At 43.6% G+C, this 17,127-nt stretch overlaps 2 protein-coding genes across 21 annotated transcripts in view; both read right to left on the bottom strand.

The window, feature by feature from the left end:
* LOC116841833 (ankyrin-3-like) overlaps nucleotides 1-17,127 on the bottom strand; it is a 125,776-nt gene that overhangs the window by 108,147 nt on the left and 502 nt on the right. For 12 of the 20 annotated variants that reach the window (XR_004377623.1, XR_004377624.1, XR_004377625.1 and 9 more), the window contains exon 2: nucleotides 13,403-13,765. Coding sequence is in view for 5 of the 20 variants with exons in the window: in XM_032810239.1 (XP_032666130.1) it covers nucleotides 13,403-13,600 (198 nt within the window). In the remaining 15 variants the exon portion in view is untranslated. Of the gene's footprint in view, nucleotides 1-13,402; nucleotides 13,766-15,515; nucleotides 16,120-16,699; nucleotides 16,865-17,127 lie in introns of those variants that run through there. The other 8 variants (XR_004377617.1, XR_004377618.1, XM_032810234.1 and 5 more) reach the window with 4 other exon arrangements.
* LOC116841843 lies at nucleotides 13,772-15,022 on the bottom strand. Its single transcript, XM_032810259.1, has 2 exons — nucleotides 14,720-15,022; nucleotides 13,772-14,022 (listed from the first exon to the last, which is right to left on the bottom strand). Exons 1-2 carry the CDS (start codon nucleotides 14,945-14,947, stop codon nucleotides 13,945-13,947), a joined length of 306 nt encoding a protein of 101 aa, XP_032666150.1. The 5' UTR covers nucleotides 14,948-15,022; the 3' UTR covers nucleotides 13,772-13,944.

The following is a 17,127-nucleotide window of genomic DNA, read 5'->3' as shown; positions in this document are numbered from 1 at the left end:
AGAGAGAGAGAGAGAGAGAGAGAGAGAGAGAGAGAGAGAGGGAGAGAAAGAGAGCGTCTCTGTGCAGGGAGATTACTCCGCTTCCCCGCCGCGACAGGCCGGGGAGAGCCAAGAGGGCGAGAAACGTATTATCAAGGCGGCGCGGCGTGGGTTCGACGAGGAGGGCTACAACCCTTGTGTCGAGTTTACACAGCTCGCTACTTATCGCGTGTGTGTTTAAAGAAGTGTGCACCAACCGAAATGCGCATTCGAGCTGCCGCACTTGGTCGGCGATCGCTTCTCTCGTCAGACGGTGGCTTTGAAGTCCTCCAATCGAGGACCTTGAGCAGTTCGTTCGGTATCCACTTAGCTCCGTGAGCAAAATAACGATCAAGTACGTGTGTGTCTGTGTGTGTGTCAAACGCGGTCATATCGCTCGACTATAAATCTTTCAACTTGCCACCGATTTTTCGATCCTCGTACGTTTTAAGAATATTTTTCAGCGAACTTCAGTATAAGAATTCTGAGATCTGCTAAAAAAAGACGTAAAAGCGCGCTATTGTTTTTTCATTTATTTTCTCTCTCTCTGAGTTTTCTCTGCAGAGAAAATTCTTCTGAGAAACCCGCGATATCGTCGTCTGGCTTAGTGCCGCGAAGATTTATAAGAATTACGAGTGACACGAGTCAAATTTAGCGTGAGTTAAGGGTTAAGAGAGCCCATCTGCCTCTTCGCGAGGCTCCAACATGATTTAATAATTAAATTAGGGCCATGGAGAGCGCGCGCGCGCGCGCGCGAGAGAGAGAGAGAGAGAGAAAGATCTGCAGCCGCCCATACCACACACTGCCCGTTGTCGCTCTAACTCTGTCCTCTTTCGAAGCTTTCAACGACGACACGGCATTTTACGAGAGACATTATTAAAGTGGGTCAATCACGGCAACTTCCGATGTAACATGTCTGATGCTCAAGTACTTGTCAAGGGCAGAATGCCAAATATCCGCGGAAGCCCTTGTCAAGTCGCGAAACAAATGCTGCGCGAGGTGCAGAGCGAGCAATTAGCTTTAACCCACTTTTCCGCTCACCGTTCTGAATGATCGTGATCTCTCAACGTTAAATCGCAGATTCGACGTATTCGGGAACACAGAAAAAAAAAGTCGCGCGATTGTTAACATCTCTCCGACGCAAATTTCGCTCAGAATCAACAACACTGCGAATTTCCAATATAATAATAACAATAATAATACACGGAGAAAATATTATAAGAAAAATAACATTAAAATTATATTTCTTCTCGCAATGTTTTTTATATAAAGCTGGATTATACTAAAATTGTTATACAAACTATTATACATGAAAAGAATATTGCAAGCTTTTTCATATAAATTCTTTTCAATTTTAAGTCTTTTCAAGTCTTTTAGTAAGGTATAGCAAATTTCGCTAGAAATATATAAAATTGTTTAATAACACATTTCTGAAGTATGAAGTCTCTAAATAATAAAGTTCCTAGAATATAAGATAAAATTAAAATATATAGTTTCTAAAATATAAATAGAGAGAAAACATATATGAAATTGAAGGTCAATTACTGCAGTATGTCGATTTATTTCTCAGTTAGAATTAAAAAATGATTTTTACTATAAAATTCTCCATGTAGAAATAGTGAATTTCGGCGACCTACCAAACATATGATATAAGAAACATAAAAAATTGCAATAATCTTGCAGCAAAAGAATCAAACATGTATAATATTTTTCAGCAAGCGTAAGCCACAGAATTGTAGCCAGAATTATTACGCTTGCTGAAAAATATTATACATGTTTGATTCTTTTACTGCAAGATTATTGCAATTTTTTATGTTTCTCATATCATATGTTTGGTAGGTCGCCGAAATTCACTATTTCTACACGGAGAATTTTATAGTAAAAATCATTTTTTAATTCTAACTGAGAAATAAATCGACATACTGCAGTAATTGACCTTCAATTTCATATATATTTTCTCTCTATTTATATTCTGTGGTACAAGATTAAAAAAATTTCGTTGTAATCTTTATTACAATATCTCCTCTGTATAATAATAATAGTAATGATAATAATAACTTTAGTTTGTGCCGGTAATACACAGGATGTATCATCCGAGTCTCTCTCTCTCGAGAGAGAGAAAGAGATTCAAGGCAATAAAAACGTCTTCCGGGGAATTCTTCTATTTCCATCGCGAAAAATGCAAATCACACAAGATTGCGTGTATGTGTGCGGGCGCGCGTATGGAAATGATTCGCGTCACAGCTGTGATTACTCCGTCATAATAAATCGCTTCCGAGGACGCGCGCGTGTACCAGCTGATGCTGCTGATGAGCGTGTATTCGACGGTTCGCGGCGATTTGAGTTGCGTTCAAGTGAAATTTCACGGTGCACGTAAGCGTGCGCGCGTGTGCGTTCACGTCGTCGCGGCGGACTGTCCGTCCGTCAGTCCGTCCAGCGTAAAGCGCGATGAAGAAGAAGCCACCTCGCTTCACATCCCGAGCGCCATTGCGGCGGCGTACTGGCGCGAAAACGTTTATTTTCAGTCTACCTTTGCAGAGCACAGGCGGAAGGGACGCAACGCGCGCATGTACGCAGAGACCGCGTGCATATGTAACGCGGTTGCGTTCACCGGCGATTTCGCAATGCACAAACGCCGCTTCCATCCGGCGCGGAAGCGACGAATGGAAAATAACGCGTTTCGTACGCACGGGCGTGCGCGTCGCCGCAACCGGAATGGAAAAAGGGAGAAAAGGGACGAAATAAGAGGAGAGCCGGCCGGCCGATGTGGATTCCCGCCGCGAGAATCGATATGCGCGAAATTAAAAGTCATTCCGATTGCTACACTCCAGTATCGCTCGTCGTGTTATCGTTTATCGGCTCGCACCGCGCGTGTTATGCGAAAAGCGCTTTTAATAATGCTACCGAGCGCGAGGAATATTCATGACACGCGGACCGGCTCCCTCGGTCACTTTAAGCGCGAGAACATTAGTGCTCAGGAATATTTTCTTAGGCTGCGCCATAGAGAACGAAAGGGAAAAAGAGAGACAGAGAGACGGTTTCGAGAAGGAGCCTCTTCGAACTCTCGTTCGATTCGATCGAATGTCACCCTTCGTTTTCCCCCGTTGTCGAAGTGTTTGCTCTTTAAGCTCGGCGAAGTAAAAATAGATTGGAGTTTGTTATCTTTCTAAGAAAATTATTATCTGAGAAAACTAACTTTTTTTTTCATTTTCCGGACAAATTCGGCATCAGGCTTTCTATTTCCTAACATAGAAAAAAATTTTAGTTCATATAGCTGAATTGAATATTCAGCTGCACTGAAACTCGACCGAAATAATTGAGAGCAAGCTGAGCGAAATTTTGATCCTATTTTCGACGTCAATAGTCCGTTCAACGTCTGCTTTAATATTCTGAAGCCTATATCGATTTCTTTTGACACTGAGAAAAAAAATTTTATTAATTAACAAAATGCTCGCAACGAATGGCTCGTTGATATAAGATAGCAAATGTAGTGAGAACAAATTACTTGTTACTTCCAGTTTACCGCTCTAAGCAACATTCCTCTAATGGAGACATGACTAACCTAAACTAAATAAACAAGAACAAATGTGATTTTAGGCAACGTATGTTTGTTAAAATGACAAATGATTTGCAATGGTAACTGTTCGACCTGTTTCCCTAACAACATCGTCAAACAGCAAACGTGCTTTTGTCCTGATAACCGAGAGATTTTCATGTCAGTTAAATATATACTGATCGTTCAAAATGTACAGATGTTTAAAAGTTTAAGTCGAATATAGACTCAAAATTGCGGCTTGAGTAGGAACATCCTACAGAAATCTTTCTGTTTCTAAGATCGAGTTCCCGTCTGTGGTCCCCAGGTAACAGAAAATTCGATTACACTAACAAAGTTGTTTTCTCCGGGTATTGATTTCGTAGCAAAACAACGCGATGCACGTCATCGACAGATTTTCCCTTATGGACCCGCTTTACCCGTATATATATCTTCGGCTTTCTTCGCAAAATTACTTCGGGATAAATTGACCTATCAATCTAATGTACAACTTAAGTCTACTATTATTTAAGACAATCAAAGAAAACTCAACTTTCCGCTTTGTTTTCTCAAATTCGACATGGCGCTTTCTATCGATTTCGGAGTGATGCACGTCATTGGAGGATCTTAACCAGTTTTCTCCGCGTATTTTCCACGCTCCCCGGAGAAAATACCGTAGTGAGGAGTACATAAAAATCGTATTTCTTTTTATAATGTTTTTTGTAGAACTGAACTGTACTGACATTTTCATAGAAATTATTCACGGAGAATATTACAATTTTTTCATATAAATTCTTTTCCATTTTAATATTTTTACTATTTTTCTAGTAGTTCTCCGTGAAACATTATTTTGTATAAAAAAGTTTATAAATTGCTATAAAAGTAGTAAAATGACTGATCTACCTAATATACGATATAAAAAAATATTTCAGTAATTATAATAATTTTGTAGTAAAGAGTTAAACATGTATATACAATATTTTGAAAGAAATATATAATATTAAAGAAATATTAAAGAAATATATAAAAAAATATAAAATAATTTGAGCCATAATTCTGTATAGATAAAGATTACAAAAATTTTTGTCATTTTTACTACAAAATTTTCTACGTGCTTATCTCGGGATAAATAAAATCCATCCCTCGAGTCTGGATTTAACGCTTACTTTGATACTCTGAAGCTTTTATATTTTGATTTAATTTACTAGCTTTGCTGAAAGATCTTTAGAACCTGCAAGTGGCATTTTGTACGTTTTTTGTCATTTAGAGGCGTTAAGCAGAACTTCAGTTTGTATATATTGAAAGTATCCTTCAAAACATACAGCTATTGGAAAGTTCAGGTTGAAAATAGGGTTAAAATTTCGACTAATACAAAGTTTCAGTTTACTATTTTAAAAAATTGAGCAAGAAAAGCAACTTTTCACTTCGGTAAATTCGACATGTTGCGCTGTCGTGCTTCCTATTTCCTATCAATTTCAGAGCGAAACATGATGCACGTCATCGGAGGATATAGAGTTTCTCAAGTCAAAGTTAGGATACCGCCCGTCATTTGTAGAGAGGAGGTGAATAAAAGAGTGAGGGAGAAATTGCAGCATGCTTCGTCATTTCAGTTTTAGAACTTCTCTCTTACTCCTGCCAGAATTTCTCTCTCACTCCCACTCACGTCATTCCTAAAAATGGCGAAGAAAATACAATTAGGTTTACAATTAGGTCATTATGCTTTGTCTTAACTCTGACTACAGGAACCTTGGAAGAATCTCTTCTCATCAACCAGTTACCCCAGCTTGTACTCTTTGCGTTACTGTTACTTGAGAAATTAATCGAGGAAAAAAGTCACCGATTCGTTCTCTCGACAAATTCGACATCGCGCTGCCGCGCTTCCTACTTCCTATCGATTGCGGAGCGAAACGCGATGCGCGTCATCGGAGAATCTCTCCTCGTCAACCCGCACCCCGTCAGCGTACTCTCCGTGCTCTTCTCTCCGTGGACTCTTCTCTCAGGATAAATAAATCCATCAATTTAATCGTGCTGGCCTCGTTATTGCACCGAGCTAAGGCAGCGTGGCGCGATCGCACCGCGTGGTTGCCTCTTTCAATTAGTCCGCTACTTAAGACTCGTGTAACTAAAGTATTTCGTAGAAATACACACTCGTGCGGATAAGGGATGACACATCGCCGCGGGGAACGCGCGTGTGCCTCCGTTACAATGTCGTCAGTGCGACGCGATGCACCACGCACCGTCTTATTGCGGGCAATCAGACATAACTCGCACTTGTCATCATCATCATCATCACCATCATCATGACGCTTGTGCCTGCGTCGGATGCTGCACGTCCGTTACACGTCAAACCGACCTCACCACCGCGTCGCGGTGTAATCAACGACGTAGTCGTTCCCTAAAAGCGCATCGTGACGCGTCGCGTCGCGTCGTCGAGGAATCGTCGTCGTCGTCGTCGACGCGGTCTGAATCCCGTAATGCGTCGCGGCCGACCTAGATTCGTCGTGGCTGCGCGATCGCGCTGCAGCACCACCACCTTCGTGTCCTTTATCGCGTACACGGGCGTCCTGCACGACAGTGATGACGGCTTCAAATCCGGACGGACGCGCTGCCGTTCGAGCTAATGTAATTAAACTCCGCTGCCGCGCACGTGGTGTCGCGGCTTCGTGGTCCTAACGGCGGATTCTCCCCGGACAGATTCGGGGCGGATTTGGGATCGGCTAATGGCAACAGCGTCGCGACCTTGTTTGTCGTTTGCTTCTGCAATCCTCGATGTCGTATGACAATATCCGTATCGCGGCTTTGTATTATTATACAAAGGCCGGTTGAATCAATGTGACAATACATAACTAAGCGGCGGAAGGGGGCGGGATTTCTGGCTCTTAAAACCCGAATTCGGCTCGTGTGATTGCATTCGCGGTTGAATTAACGCGACATGACACAACCAGGCGCGTTCTGGAAACACAATTTCTTACGAACCTAATTGGTATTTCTCAATTTTGGTGATTCATAATAAACCAATTGGGTTCATAGGAACCAGAAATCCTTCCACCAAAACGCGCTTAATTGTGACACGTTGAAGCAACCCTTTTCCGTCCATGATTTTCGAATGAAACTTTCGCCGAGATGAGACGTTCGTTTCGAGTTAAACGAAGCTTATCATCCTCCGAGTAAACCGAGGGATATGATTCGACCGTGTTTGAAGATCGTTTCGCGAAGGAGAGACACCTTTGTCTCTCCTAGCTCGCACACGAGCTAAAACTACATCGACGTGTCGAGAGAGCGAGGAGTTTCGGTGCCCTGCCGTGGACGACGGTTCACCAATGAGAGAGAAAGATAGGTATTCGCGATAGAGAGAACGCGGCGGCCTTGATTTACATCAGGCGAACACGCAACCCTGGCGAGTACACACACTGGGGCACGCCGCAATCTTTTAAGCACACTGCACATTACACGCCCGGTCAATTAATCAATTCGCTATCTAACGACGCGAGTGAGACGACGACGAAACGCGATTCGGCGGAAAGCGACTTTTATTTACGGACGGTGAGCGTCCATACGCGTCCGGCCGCGATTGGGTAACCGTGGCCTCGGGATCTTGTTCAAGGTTCCTTGGTGAGGGTCCACGGTGAAATTCTGACGTAATCCGAGCGCGCGCGCGCGAGTCCAGCACGAAGAAGAGAGCGGCTTACACTTGGACTAACGGACGGATCGAGGTGCTTGTGTGCGCTAAGTACAAACTGTCGTTGTGGACTTCGGGGAATCTCGATAAGCGACGTTGCAGCAATATTGCTTATCGCCTGGAGGACGGCTGCGAGCCCCAACGATACCTCAACGCTGCACCCCGGCCCTCGTGACACGTAATGTTTGAACTTTAAAGCGGGAAGTCTCTTGCATAAAGATATGATATACAACGCATAAGCAAATGAACCAATCAGAGTCCTCATTTCCATTGCCATGAAAACGAAGGGTTGGTCAGTTTTCTTATTTTGTGCATTATGCCTTTATGCAAGAGTATGTAGCTTCCTGCTTAAGGCCGCCCGTCGCTATTTTGATTGATGACGTCAGACACGAAGAAATGTATGCCCAACATTCCTACAAAGCATGTCGAAATGCAAATAGATATATCCAAAAAATGACACGTGTAATCGATTAAGCACACCTCTAAAGTATCCGCATAACATATTGAGAACAGTCTCTCAGTTATCAGGACAAAAGCATGTTTTTTGCCCAATGATGCTGTTAAGAAAACAAATCGAAATAGTTACAAGTCATTTCTCATCATTTGTTATTTTAATAAATGTACATTGCCTGAAATACAAATCACACTTGTTCTCATCTATTTAGATTAGACTAAGTTAGGTTAGTTATGTTTCCATTACAGAAGTGTTGCTTGGAGCAGCAAATTGAAAGTAACAAATCATTTGTTCCCACTACGAGATCATTTGTTGTCCCATATCAACAAATATCTGCTGCGAGTGGTATTTTGAATTAGTAAAACTTTTTCTCTCAGTGTGCTTTCCTCTTGTTCTAACAATCGATATATAACCTAGAATTAATGTGACAAATACGGAAAATGTAGGTTAAAAGGGAAGATTATACGTTAATTTTACGATTATTTATTGACTGTTAGAGCAAAAGGAAAATATTCCAAGTATTTTAGAGGTATGCTTAGTCGATTGCAAATTTTGTCGATATATCTTTTTATTTCGACATCCCCTACTGACATTTTGGGCATGCACTTTCTCGCTTCTGACGTCATCAATCAAGAGTTCCGCAGCGAGGAGTCTTAAATTGAACGCGACACGGGCGGTAGTCGCGTATACCGTACCTGGTCTTTCATACTGAAGCTCTCGCGTGTATTACACAATGCATATGCACAATGCATGTATAACAACATGTACATACACACAATACCTCAGTGAATAATTAACCCCTTAAGTTGGAATGACGTCTTTCCAACATAGTGCTTTCGTGAACTAAATGCAGGTTGTGACTCAATCTTGTTATTTCATAATAACGAAACCCTTGTAAAGATTCTGCGGGATTCTAGCGTAGATGTAAATCGAGTTGCAACGTATATTTCGTTCTTCCCGATTCTAATTTTAGATTGCATTTCAAAACAATCCTTTCGAGAAAAATTTTATTGAAAATCTATAGTGTATATGTAATATAAATTATAATTTTATTGAAAATCTATAGTATATGTAATATAAATTACAGATTTTCAGTAAAATTTTTCTTAGAAAGGAGGTTTTAAATGCAATTTCAAACATGAGTTGTTCGATAAGTTCGTACAAATTTTTACGAAAAATTCAAACTGATATTTTTATTGACGTAACTTTACTTTTTCTTCAATAATCTTCTATATCTTCAATAATCGTCATAAAAAACGGTCAATATATTATTGAATAATTATGCCTGACTATAAATATATCAGCCGTAAACCCTCCCTAACAAAAGTCCCTACGAACAACCTAAGAGATGTACACGTCTTTAGATATCGTCGAATAAGTTGTAAGGGATTAAATCTATTGTTAGGCGCGATGTTCCGCACCGTCGTTACGCTTCCAACGTATGACAAGATACATTCTAATTCGCGAATTTCATCGCGAGAAATTTAGCGAGGGCGGGCGCTCGCGCATTACGTTTGTTGAATCGAGACGTCAGCGACGTTCATAGCGTATGACATCACGAGCAGCGAGAGGAATGAAATAATTCATCAGCGAGTTATGCACGACGGACATTGTACACCGCGCGTGTCGCATCATCACGAGCGCGACACATTTTTCAAGAGGGGGAGAAAGAGAGAAAAGAGGAGGGGAGCAAACGGGACGAGCACTGTTTCCGCGCTAGAGTACTCGGTAATTAGCGTGAGAGCGCCTCTTAACTTGATTTTGGTCGCACGCGCGCGCGCGCACACACACACACACACACACATATATTGCATATATGGCCTGAAAGGCTCGTGTGGGGACTTTTTTTTTCACCACCAACTCGTTTCACCTACGTCGACGGAATGCATGCAATTCGATGCAAATAAATTCACCGCGCCGGCCCGCCCGTTGGAGGCACTTACGTGTCGTTCAGACACGTGCAGCATAAAACGCAACCTTGAACGCAGCTATGAATTTCGCAAACTTGCGAATACGAGGTAAACATCGACGCGGACGCCCGACAGAGACGCGAGGGAGACACGAGCGAATGTCACAAGGGTCGAGAATCGGATCGCAATCCGTGACTCTTTTTCATTTATTCAGGTCACCGCGAGAATATAAAAAACAAAAAAAAAGAAAGGGGAAACGAATTCAACTATGACTTAGACCGAGGACAAAATAATTGGCCGATTCGCATACTTTCTCGATCAGCTTTGTAACCGGTTTCTTCTTATGTCATCTTTGCCGCGAGACGCTCACCTTGTCCGAACTCCCTCGTCATAACCCCCTCTCCCGCTGTTTTCCTTCACCATCCCTATTTATCCCTCCGCACGCAATCATACTTTCTGGGACATACAGTGCAATCTGGCTCTGTCAGACTCCGGCAACTATTGAAGTTACTACCGTGACTTTATTGGAAATCAATATTTTTGGACGCACTTCTTGTCCTGAAGATATAGAAAAGCCTCAGCTACACGGAGGAAATATTGTACCAAAAGTTGCGACAAAATTTCTGTAATCTTGAACCGTACAAAATACGACTGAAATTATATTTCAAAGTTTAAAAGTGTTATGCACGTTTGATCTCTCATTACAAAATTACTGTAATCAGCATGTTTTTTATATCGTGTGTCCGTCGTTATAAATAATCCGGTAGATAAATTTACTATTATTTTAGAATTCCAAAATAAAATATACATTTGGTGAATGCTAATAACATACTAGCAATTTATGCTAGTATAAAATATTTTTCAAACAGAGAAAATATATATCTTCACAAGACACCTTAGCTTTTCATGAATTTCCTTTTTAAAGAAATTTTACTCGATGTTCTATAATATATATAACGTGAATTGTAGATATTGAGTAAAACTTTTCTCAAAAAGTTTTGGAATGTAACCCTAGTGTTTTATGCATACCGAGCGTCTCGTCCTTTTTCATCCTTAGCGAAATACGCGAATGCTGCACGCAAAAAAAGAACTAGTTTCCAGAGCTAAAAAATAGCTGTGGCAGATAAGACGTGTCACTGAAATAGGGACAGCTAATGTCGATACTACCGCTAAATTTATTCGCTGTTTAAACTTAGGCGCTACAGCGAGAAATATTAGCTGCTAGAAACAAATGACTGTAGCAAATGACTGTAGTTGTGCAGCAAATTTCTTTAATATATGCATACGATAAGAAATTTAGGAATAACTGCCATTTTCTTAACTATTTGAAATAGTGTGCATTTTTAATGTCACCTAATATATTTGTATTTCACAGCGAATGCATTTTAGCTGTCATAGCCAATTCTTAACAGTGACAGCTAAACGATTAGTTTTTTTGACTAAGTTTGAATCAGCTACCGCGGTTTAGTTAATATTACTAAGTCATTTTTTGTGTGTGCTGAGCGAATACACGGTTCGCCGTCCTAACGACAGCCGACCGTACCGTACCGTACCTTGGTCGACATAAACGGTCCGGACGAGGCTGTGATTAGCGAGGCAGGTTGACATTCTTCGGCCTTTTTATCCCCGCGACGAGAATTGCACGCGCACGCGTCTACCCGACTTCGTTCCTATTTGTTTTTTCCTTTTCTCAATTCCGAAGAGCGCTCGCCAGGATCTCCGCTGCCGTGAACACAGCACGTGCATGTACCCCTCTACCCGTCTCGTCGTTCTCTACCTACTCCACTACTGCCTCCGCAGCAGCAGCAACAGCCTACGTCCTAGAGTAACCGTGACCTTTGAGCCGCAATAATCGGTCGCTCGTCTTAATGGCCGCTTTGCATGCGCGTTAATGTAACAATCCGCGCGATGAAGGTGCTTCCGCCGCATCCCCCTGTCTTCCCTGCTCTGATCTTCCTCGTCGAGTAGATGTTCGACTGCGTAAACAGAGAGGGATCGCGGAAAAATCGCAGTCTACGAACGGGAGACGTCGTCGCAGCTCTCTCTCTCTCTCTCTCTTTCTCTCTCTCTTTGACGCTCTGACGTTTTACGAGAACACGCGCCAAAAGGGGATACCGGCGATTGCCGCTTGCAATTGCTGCGGCAGGTTTACACGCGGCTCCACGACGAGATCCCGGGAGAAATTTAGCCGATATACAGCCCCAGCAAGGCGAGCGTCAGATGGCGAAGTGGTGATGCAGCCGGAGCCATGTCGAGCCCTCGTTCTCTTCGCGCTTCACCCACGCGATCGAAAATTGCGAGCAGACGGACGAGACAGTCGAATGCGAGGCCGCGTATGGCAATTAGACGGTATGTATACGTACGAGACCTATTATTTGCGATAATACCAGCCCCTCTTCCCTCCAATCCCTCCCTCGCCCTCACCCGCGTCCTGTGACCCAAAATACACGGGTTCGTGACGAGCGTACAACGCGCCGCGAACTCCCGCGAACTGTCGCGTGTGGTGTAGGTGATGCATTTTTTAAACGTAATCGTACGCAATTGCGACCGCCACATTATACTGCTGGCGTATCTCCGCGCAATATTTTCGGCTCGTGCGCTCTTAGCGAGCGCCCACACTGAGAAAAAATATTCAAACCGAAAAAGTTTGAGTAAAAGTACTTAAACCGAGTAAACAATACTCGGCTTACATGAAGAAAATTTCGATCTGAATAAATATGTAATGGTACTAAATATTTGTTAATTTTTAGATATCTTTTTTTCAGTACTCGAAAGTACGAAAGTCGAGGCTCTCTTGCACTGAGAAAAAATACTCGTAAAAATGTATTCGTGGCATAATTTTCATAGAAATAAAAACTTTATACCCCACAAATAAATCTTCAAGTATTTTTTCCCCAGCATATTGTAGTGTCATGATTAAAAAAATGTTTTCTTTCTTTTGTAACGCGGCTACAAGTTGCGCAACAAAGTGCGCATAAATAATAATACTTCCTGATTATAAAACACGTAGTAAATGATTGCAAATTGCATGATAGAGCATAAAACATATAGTGATATCTTGCCCCGACATTAAAGCGCCAAGAACGATCTAGTCGACGAAAAGCTATCTATTTCCACCGAGGACAAAGAGAAGAGATTTGCAGAATTTCATTGTTTATAGTAGCTCATGCTGTCTGCATCCGAGTGAAATATATATTTAGACACGAGAGAGAAACGTAGTGAATGCAGCTTCGGCGAACGAATCTAGCCACCGACAACGTTTCACTTAGAGCCAATCCTGATTACGTAAATGTTCTCTCTCCGTTTAACAACACACGGATAAGGCTATAAAAACAGAGAGAAAAAAGGAAAGAGAGAGACTAAATCGCTAAATCGGTCTCACTCGATTCAGACTGTCGGCGAAACCGGTTTTTAGCGCTCCAACGTCATGTCTTCTGCACTATTATCTTCAATGCTCTCGGCTCAAACCTCTTCGTGCACGCATGAAAGACGCAGCACAAAAAAAAACGAAAAAAAGGCACAAAAAGACGAGTCTTACATCGCTTATCGTTCACGCGTGCTCGCTTAACAGAAACAACGTTACCCGACGATTTTCGCGTCCTTGCAAACAGAGCGCTTTAACGCGAAATATGCCTGCCTGTGCAAATTTATTCGCCGAAGACACGAGATACACACGAAAGTAGTAGCCACGTGCATGCCAAACGGCTAAACGTCGTTCCGTCATGCCGAAAGGCGTCTCATTGAGATCGAGCCGGTTTTGCAAGTAAAAAAGCAAGATATCACCTGTCAACACGCCTGTCAACACTCACCTGCTTTCCAGTGCGTGGCAGCGTTTCCACGTTGGTGCCGCCGACGACCGGCGCCTTTTCCGGTCCGCCGTTCTGCTGGCTGACGTTCACGTTGGCATTCACGTTGTTGGCGTTGTCGGTGACGTTTACGTTCGCCCCGGTGCCGCCGCCGGTGACACCGCCGCCAGCGCCGCCGCACTTCCCATCCTCGCCCGTCATCCTCGCCCCGTCTTCGACTGCTCCGTCGATTCACCACCCTCGTCTCGTCTCACACCCTCGCCGCCTCTGCCGCCGCCGCCGTCGTCGTCGTTCTCGCCTCCCCCGCCCCGATACTTCCGCTCGTTAATTCCCAACCTTCTCGGTCCAGGCTCGGGATCCCGGTATCTGCGCGGTGTCGAACCGATCAGCGAGGAGCGAATGACGGGAGCGCGACCGTAATGACGAATAGAGTTTAACTTTTGTCGCGTGTATCGTAGTTCTTCCCGACCTCGCTTGTCGCGAAAACACGGAGTTCAGCGGATTGTAATTGTTAACGCGAGAAAGGAAGTCTCAGACTTATTAGTTTAGAGCGTCGACTTCGGTGTCGACTTGTATACGAGGTGTTCCTGAGACGCCAGGAAGAGCAGGAAGAGAGCTTTACTCTGGAGGATAGCGAATGCGCTGATATATGCCTTCTCAAAATGTTGAGTCTGGGAGACGTGAATGAATATCCGATCACTCGTCAACTGACGTAAGGAGCCCGCGACAATCTCAAAGCGCAAATAAATAAATATATTATATATATTTTTTAATTTATTTTTAATTTTAAGCGTTTAAGCGTACGTTTAAGGTAAAAGCGTACGGAGGAAGTATGGTAGTAAAAATTACGTTGAAATTATATTTCTTTTTGCAATATTTTTTTAAAGCTATATTGAAAAATTTTAATGTAAATTATAAAAATAATAACTACAGATCTACTTAGTATATGATAGAAAACAAAATATTCAAGTAACTACGATAATTTTTTAATATAAAAAATCTAACATATAATTTCTTCAAACAAATATATAGTAATTTTTATCATAATTTTTTGTATGGTCCAAGTTTACAAAAACTTGGTTGCTATTTTTATCACAATATCTTCTCCGTATATTATTGCCAGGACACGTACATAATCCTGGATATTCTTATTGTTTTTGACTTCAAATACGATTATTTAAACTTTAAAAACAGAATATACGTATATTCAATAAATGTGTATACATTTTTCACGTTGAAAATTGAAATTTCCGTATTTAAAGACCAAAGCAATAAAAATGTCCAGGATTAGGCACGTGTCCGGGAATTAGTACTTTTTACCTTAAGAGTCAGAATCAGAAAGGCATATTTAGCGTTTGCTGTGTCCAGAATACAGCTCCCGATCGAGTCTGTAGCAAGAGAAAAGACCGCCCGAGACGCGAGTCTGGAGACAAGGAAACTGCGAACTCGAGTCACACTTCGCGAATTCCATATCCTCGGAATCCCGTATTTCCCCGACGACGATGAGACAAAGTATCGAGAGCGCGACTGTGGAGTTCCATCAAGCATCCGTGTGGCCGAATTACTCCGGTTGTTCCTCGAGGAACGCTATTTTTAGCGGCCGTCGAAACGATACGGGCGTTATAACCGTACATGACGAAACGATCCGAGAGCAGCACATTGTAAGCGCCGCGCCTCAATCTCTCTCGCTCCCTCTCTCTCTCTTTCTCTCGTTCGCTCGTTTTTTCGCCAAGGAACAAGATCGGCGGCGGTGAAAGATCGATGACGGTCTCACCCACGTTGCAAACGATCCTCCGACGCCGCCAGGCAACACGAAAGCCCGAGGACGCGCCTCACAGGTAGACGTCTCCCGGTGACGTCTCCCGGACATTCGTGTTGTCTGGAACACTCTTCCTCAAAGCACTGCGCACAACGATCGCACAAACTCAAGAAACGCGACGGAGACGAGTGAGAGAACACGACTTCAGTAGGCGAAAACGATGAGCTTTCCGCGGTTTTGGGCGAGAACGCGGAGTCTTAGCGACGAGGCGCAGGGGGATCGCGGACGAGTAAAGGGACGAGCAGTACGAGGAACTGCTGACGATGGGCGCGATCGCGTGCATCCGCGGATATTTACCGGTAGCGAGGAATTAACGGCCGGCCGCGAGTCCCGCGAGGAAATGTACGTACGTGAGCAAGCGTGAGCCCGCTCGACGGTCGACGGCAGAACCACCGGGAAAATCGATCCGAGCGCGTTCGTTCGAGCACTGCGCGCCTCTCGAGCCGCGGCGATAAAAGCAGCCGCGCCGCGCGATCGTCCCGACTCTCTCCCGACGCAACACCCGGCGGCGTCTCGTTAACTCGATCGCGTCCCGCGAAAGGGCGGAATCCTTCCTCAGAATTCGGCGATAGCGCGCAGGTTGTTTTCCGTTTCGCTGTTTTTGTTGTTGTTATTGTTATTGTCGTCGTAGTCGTCGCCGCCTGCGCGTCAACCGCCGCCCCTCCCGTCGCCGCTGTGTTGTGTGTGTGTGTGTGTGTACACACATAGCGCTCGGCGATTTAAATGAGAGAAAGATAGATTGATTGATAGAAAGATAGAATATTTATTTAGACTTGGGGTAAAGAACCCTTGGTGCATTAGTACGTTATTAGTATTTTTGGTTGCCGAAATAGGCATAATTATATAATACAATAATATTGGAAAAGAAAAAATAAATAAATAAAGAGCAATATAAGTTTATATAATACACAGATGCGAGAATTGCCATACCTTGAAAAAAAATGAGGGAGAGAGAGAGAGAGAGTGAGTGAGAGAAAAAGAAAGAGAGAGAAAGGGTGAGAGAGAATTTGAATTAATATAACTCCGGTTAGTGACTTTTCAAAAGGCATATAACGGCCATTGAAAAGCAAAGAGTCGGTAAAGTCGTGAATTTCGAAATTACCGACGACGACACCTGCGCGGTTATCGCGTCTCAAGAATGAACGAGTAGCGGGCTCGACGGGATACGAATGTCAGATGCGGGCATACGGCAGGCTTCGGGTTCGAATATCACTTAGCCGTACGCGACAGACGATCTCATGTATAATCCCGAATACCTTTCGTCTGCGTTCGAAGAAATGCATCGTGTATCGACTTTTCATCTTCTACGTAGTGCAATAATGGTGAGGTTACCGCGAATTACATCGCGCCGATTCGCCGAATCGAACATCGCCTGCACGTAACGGTCACATTTTTACGCTTATCATGGCGTCGGGAGGGATTTTACAAAATGGTCATCGCGCGAGTGCGGGTCGATACGCGCGGCGTGATAAACATCCTACCTTACGAGCAACAGCGCTGAGTGAATCTCTCTCAACGACAGTTCTTCGCGGACGTACTCATCGGCGATCGACCAGATTTCGTCCGTCGACGAAAAAGGGACAGCGAGAGCGCAGGACGCGCGAGAGACAGTGGTGCATCCCCGTGAGTTTCCGCGATTACTAAACCGGGATTCCGTTGGCGTTGTGCGCGCACGCATAGCTAGTGTAGTATGTATACGTATGTATATACATGTACACACGTACAGCAGCGTCGACGGCGCCGGGTCTGTTTCCTCGGCACGGTATATTCTCGCGCGATCGATCTCTCGAAGCCTTTTTCCCGCACTTCGCGGCCGAGTTTGTGCCGTGGTTCGATGACGCCGCGGCGCCTCGAATCCGCACGATTATCGAACGATACGTCGAAACGCTCGCCCTAATGTGCGAAGCGA

This window comes from Odontomachus brunneus, unplaced genomic scaffold (genome assembly GCF_010583005.1).
Source record: "Odontomachus brunneus isolate Ranch 3 - 2012 unplaced genomic scaffold, Obru_v1 Obru_scaffold_019, whole genome shotgun sequence".
Lineage (NCBI taxonomy): Eukaryota > Metazoa > Arthropoda > Insecta > Hymenoptera > Formicidae > Odontomachus > Odontomachus brunneus.
Note: the sequence above shows the minus strand (reverse complement) of the source record. Positions and strands in the feature narration are given on the sequence as shown.